This window comes from Nerophis ophidion, linkage group LG27 (assembly GCF_033978795.1).
Source record: "Nerophis ophidion isolate RoL-2023_Sa linkage group LG27, RoL_Noph_v1.0, whole genome shotgun sequence".
Lineage (NCBI taxonomy): Eukaryota > Metazoa > Chordata > Actinopteri > Syngnathiformes > Syngnathidae > Nerophis > Nerophis ophidion.
Window position 1 is genome coordinate 10,060,647 of NC_084637.1, and position 6,000 is coordinate 10,066,646.

Sequence of the window (6,000 nt, forward strand, 5' to 3'; positions counted from 1 at the left end):
GTCACCTTCATTCAGTAATGCTGCCTGAGGCTGAGCCAATCCTAGGCCATAATACTGAACAAAGTGCTCTGATTGGTTTGGTTCTTCTGTAGTGGCCGATACTACTGTATTGTTGATATTTCTAGTTTATGTATCCATGCGTGTGCTTGAAAATGCTGAATGTTGGACCCAAACATTTTTTGGGGATTAGTTTAAAGAAAAACTGCGATGTGGTCCTGCAATATTTGAATCACAATCAGAAATACTTTAATAATCCCCGAGGGGAAATTAAGATGTTTAGCACAATCCCATTCAAGAGCAGACAAACACTACAGGGAGACAGAACAGGATCGCTGACGGGTCTGCCAACTTCCAGCGCTCCTTACAAAAAAGTTTTAGAAACAGGTAAACGCTGGGGGGCAGTGGGAGAAAAAAATATTCAGTCTAAGCCTGAGCCCCTGGAGAGGAGGTCCAGATTGAGGCCAAGGGAAAAAAACTCATAGCCATAGCACACATAAACATGTGTGTAAGAAGGAAACGTCAAAGGACATTAAAGACATTTAAAGAGCAGAGCTGATGCAAACAGCAACTTCTACACACAGCCACATAAGTAAAACAACAACAAAAACCAAAACAAACATATACACTCTGGGAGGGAGGATGAAAGATTCATTGATGAGGAAAATTAGAGTGAAGGACTAGAAAAAAAAAAGGCGATTTCAGTGAGAGTTATTCCGATGTTTTTAGACACATTTACTAGGATAATTCTGGGAAATCCCCTTATCTGCCTATTGTGTTGCTAGTGTTTTAGTAAGTTAAACAGTACCTGATAGTCGGAGGGGTGTGTTGACGGGTGTGTTGAGGGAAGTGTTGAGCGAAGTCACGATCGAAGCTGCAGCAGGACAGAAGCTCCGCTGATCTCCGGTAAGAGGCGACTTATTACCACAATTTTCTCACCCAAAACTGCCGGTTGACATGTAGTCAGGATCCATGTTCGCTTGACCGCTCTGATCCATAGTAAAGCTTCACCTCTGGGAATTTTAAACAAGGAAACACCGTGTGTTTGTGTGGCTAAAGGCTATAAGCTTCCCACCTCCATCTTTCTACTTTGACTTCTCCATTATTAATTGAACAAATTGCAAAAGATTCAGCAACACAGATGTCCAAAATAATGTGTAATTGCGCGATGAAAAGAGACGACTTTTAGCCGTAAGTGGTGCTGTGCTAATAAGTCCCCTCCAACCAATAACGTCACAAACACGCGTCATCATACGTGTCATCATTCCGCAACGTTTTCAACAGGAAACTCCGCGGGAAATTTAAAATTGTAATTTAGTAAACTAAAAAGGCCGTATTGGCATGTGTTGCAATGTTAATATTTCATCATTGATGTATAAACCATCAGACTGCGTGATCGGTAGTAGTGGGTTTCAGTAGGCCTTTAAGTGTACAGGTGGGCCCACTACAGACGTAAAATGACTGAACATTCTAGTCCTAGTCACAAGTCGAGCAGCCACATTTTCTACCAGCATATAATGACCTTAAGCTGTCTCCTATCTCAGGTTGTTGGGCGCCATGCAGGTGTCCTCACCAGACACGGAACTCACCATGGTCATCAACTATTTCTACATGCTTGCACGCAAACCTTGATGCTTCTGACTGGTCCAATAAAACAAAAGGTGACGTCATCTCTTATGGCCACTCCTGTTGCAAGAAAATACAAATTCAATAAAACTTGAAGTTGAAAAAGGAAAAAGTTGCCAAAGCTGTTTTATTTTGCCTCACAATACAAAGGTCCTGGGTATATATATGTATGTATGTATGTATGTATGTATGTATGTATCAAATACTTAACTTTCTGTGAATTCTAGCTATATATATTTATTTTATTATATATATAAATAAAAGAAATAGTTGAATTTCAGACGGCACCTTTCAAATACACAGTAATAAAAACACAGTTGTTCTACTAACTGTACTGTGCTTGCTGGTTACTAAAAAAACAACAACAACAACCCTTACCTTTCACTATTTGAGTAACCTCTCACGGCTGTGTTGGATCCACTATGGATTGAACTTTCACAGTGTCATGTTAGACCCGCTCGACATCTATTGCTTTCGGTCCCCTAGGGGCGGGGGTTGCCCACATTTATGGTCCTCTCCAAGGTTCTCATAGTCATCATTGTCACCGACGTCCCACTAGGTGAGTTTTCCTTGCCCTTATGTGGGCTCTTCCGAGGATGTTGTAGTGGTTTGTGCAGTCCTTTGAGACATTTGTGATTAAGGGCTATATAAATAAACATTGATTGATTGATTGAACCTTTGTTCTGCCATTTATTTCTTAATCTTGCTTGTCGATGGTGTAATTTTTTGGGTTGGAGTCAATAACCAGGCGAGGTGATGAAGTTTCGTCTCTTTACTGTGGGCTTCAGAGCAGCCTCCCCCACTTGTGTTCAAGTGCACAACACCACGTAAACCGTTGGCCAATCAAAAAGCAACCCCATAACGCTATAGCCAACATTCACCAGGAGATGGCAACAGACAACACAGAATCACTCAATTACAAACGGCGTCGCCATGGCTGTAACTTCCTCGTTCTTCTGCTTCGTCTCCTTGCGTGTGCAGTTTTTTATTCAAATCCGTAGATGTTGTAACGTGATTGGGCGGGGCCTCCAGCTCCGGCTAAATTTCGGGAGATTTTCGGGAGAGGCGCTGAATTTCAGGAGTCTCACGGAAAATCCGGGAGGGTTGGCAAGTCCGGCTTCCTCCCACTTCCAAAAACATGCACCTGGGGATAGGTTGATTGGCAACACTAAATTGGCCCTAGTGTGTGAATGTGAGTGTGAATGTTGTCTGTCTTTGTTGGCCCTGTGATGAGGTGGCGACTTGTCCAGGGTGTACACAGCCTTCCGCCCGAATACAGCTGAGAGGCTCCAGCGCCCCACGCGACCCCAAAAGGGACAAGCGGTAGAAAATGGATGTCAGGATGATTTACAGCTTCCTAAATTCAACTACCGGTAACTCATATGTAAGTCTTCCTTTATGTATTGCTTCAGCTGCTGTGGATACTTTTATTGTACTTAGAATCCCTCCTGAAAGGATTTAGTAGAGAACATCGACAATAAAGTTCGCAACTTTTGGTCGCTAATAAATAAGCCTTGCCTGTACCGGAAGTAGCAGACGATGTGCGCTTGACATCACGGGTTGTGGAGCTCCTCACATCCTCATGCTGTTTACAATCATGGCCACCAGCAGCGAGAGCGATTCGGATGGGGAAAGCGACGATTTCCCCATTAATATGAACGAGGATGAAAGATTCGTGGATGAGGAAAGTGAGAGTGAAGGACTAGAAAAAGAAAAAAAAATGAGGGCAGTGGGAGCAATTCAAATGTTATTAGACACATTTACTAGGATAAATCTGGAAAATCCCTTATCTGATTATTGTGTTACTAGTGTTTTAGTGAGATTATATGGTCAGACCTGAAAGTTAGAGGGGTGTGGCCACAGTTGTGTCGCCGAGGGAAGCCATGTTTCTCGACGAGGCAAGGCAGCCGGGTTGAGATTTCCCCCCCCCCCCCCCCCCCCCCCTCTTCCACGGTGTAAGCATCCGGCGGTTGGGGGTGCCCGGTGGGAGGAGGCAAGAGAGTCCACAGCTGCAGGAGGAACAACGCAAGGTCTCCGCTCATGTCTACGGTTAAAGCCGACTTATTACCATCATTTTCTCACCGGAACCTGCCGGTTGACATGTGGTAGGGAACCATGTTCGCTTGACCGCTCTGTTCCATAGTAAAGCTTCACCGTCATTTTTCGGGAATGTAAACAAGGAAACAAGGAAACACCGGCTGTGTTTGCGTTGCTAAAGGCGGCCGCTTCCCACCTACATCTTTCTTCTTTGACGTCTCCATTATTAATTGAACAAAAGATTCAGCAACACAGATGTCCAGAATACTGTGGAATTATGCGATTAAAGCAGACATCAAAATGTCCGGTACAATCCCTCATGCGCACGAGTCATTATACAGCGACGTTTTCAACAGGATACTTTGCGCGAAATTTAAAATTGCAATTTAGTAAACTAAAAAGGCCGTATTGGCATGTGTTGCGATGTTAATATTTCATCATTGATATATAAACTATCAGACTGCGTGGTCGGTAGTAGTGGGTTTCAGTAGGCCTTTAATTCAAGGCGGTATTGCTCTGGTGGTAGAGCGGCCGTGCCAACAACTTGAGGGTTCCAGGTTCGATTCCCGCTTCCGCCATCCTAGTCACTGTCGTTGTGTCTTTAGGCAAGATGTTTTGTGGGCGGTATAGCTCGGTTGGTAGAGTGGCTGTGCCAGCAACTTGAGGGTTGCAGGTTCGATTCCCGCTTCTGCCTTGGGCAAGACACTTTACCCACGTGCTCCCAGTGCCACCCACACTGGTTTAAATGTAACTTAGATATTGGGTCTCACTATGTAAAGCGCTTTGAGTCACTAGAGAAAAGCGCTATATAAATATAATTCACTTCACTTTCCTCACCTGCTCCCAGTGCCACCCACACTGCTTTAAATGTAACTTGGATATTGGGTTTCACTATGTAAGGCGCTTTGAGTCACTAGAGAAAAGCGCTATGTAAATATAATTCACTTCACTTAATTTTGAGTTATTTGGTTAGGGTTAGGGTTGTTGTACAACAAGGCCATGCAGAATAAGGCATTGATAAGTCCTTAATAAAGATTAATTAAGAGCCAGTATGTTACTAATTTGCATGTTAATAAGCAAGAAATTAATGGTGAATATGTTCCCTATACTAAAGCGTTACCCATATTTTTTTAGTGGTTGTTTATATTCTGCAAGAATAATCCTGACTCTTTTATCTCTCCACTTCTCGTCCTGATGCAGCTTTGAATACAACAATTCCCCCTTAAATCCTGTAGAGGGCGGCAGTGGATAAGCGATGCACTCGCATTGCCCTTTGGCGCCCTCTTGTGTTGGGGGCGAATGACAACACTTTGCGTTGCGCATAGATCCACTAGATAGCAGCAGAGGACAACAGCTTATTTTATTGTGGTTTCTTCAGAGACAAGGACCTTGGTTGATTAAAGTGTTCCCACAGCGGATCTGACACCTCCCGTGGATCACACATCAATATTATTGTGTCGACTCAGGTGCTAATGAGCTCAATTCTCACCCTCAATTTGAACAGTGGTATTTGTATCAAGAGCGATAATGAAATGAGGGAATACCAGTGGAAATGCAATTTACCTAATTATATCCAAACTGTGTTTAATTGTCTGTAATTTATGTATATTATGAATAAGGATGAATAAGAGTAAACTTGTTTGTGTCCACAGGTGACCTCTCTCTCCAGCCGGACTCCAGAAGATCAATCAATCAATCAATGTTTATTTATAGAGCCCTAAATAACACTTGTCTCAAAGGGCTGCACAAACCTTGGTAGAGCCCCCATTAGGGCAAGGAAAAACTCACCCCAGTGGGACGTCGACAATGGTGACTATGAGAAACCTTGGAGAGGACCACATATGTGGGCAACCCCCCCAACTCTAGGGGACCGAAAGCAATGGATGTCGAGCGGATCTAACATGATATTGTGAAAGTCAAATCCATAGTGGATCTAACATAACCGTGAGAACCCAGACCAAAGTGGATCCAATATAGTAGCGAGAGTCCCGTCCAAAGTGGAGCCAGCAGGAAACCATCCCAAGCGGAGGCGGATCAGCAGCGCAGAGAAATGTCATGGTCCACGTCTTGGACCATGTCATGTTCTGTTTTCTTATCACCCTGTTGTGTTATTTGACATCCTTAGTTCCTGGTGGCACTTCCTCGTTTTGTTCCGTTGCCATAGTTACCCATTTTGTGTCACCTGTCTCTTGTTTGTGGTCACGCACCTGATTTGTTGATTATGTCTTGTATTTAAGACCGCCTTTGTTTTACTTCCGTTCTTGGACTCTGGTTTGCTTCACGCAACGGTTGACGTCGCTCTTTCCAGCATCGTGGTAACTACCTTCTCGTACTCCATTA

General features: G+C 43.7%; 1 protein-coding gene across 1 annotated transcript in view; it reads left to right on the forward strand.

Moving 5' to 3' along the window:
• The window catches only part of LOC133544327 (uncharacterized), a 58,731-nt gene extending 57,011 nt beyond the window's left edge, over positions 1–1,720 (forward strand). The window contains exon 7 of the mRNA XM_061889536.1: positions 1,542–1,720. Within this exon, the coding sequence (XP_061745520.1) occupies positions 1,542–1,629 (88 nt within the window). The 3' untranslated portion in view covers positions 1,630–1,720. The remainder of the gene's footprint in view (positions 1–1,541) is intronic.
• The last annotated feature ends 4,280 nt before the right edge of the window (positions 1,721–6,000 follow it).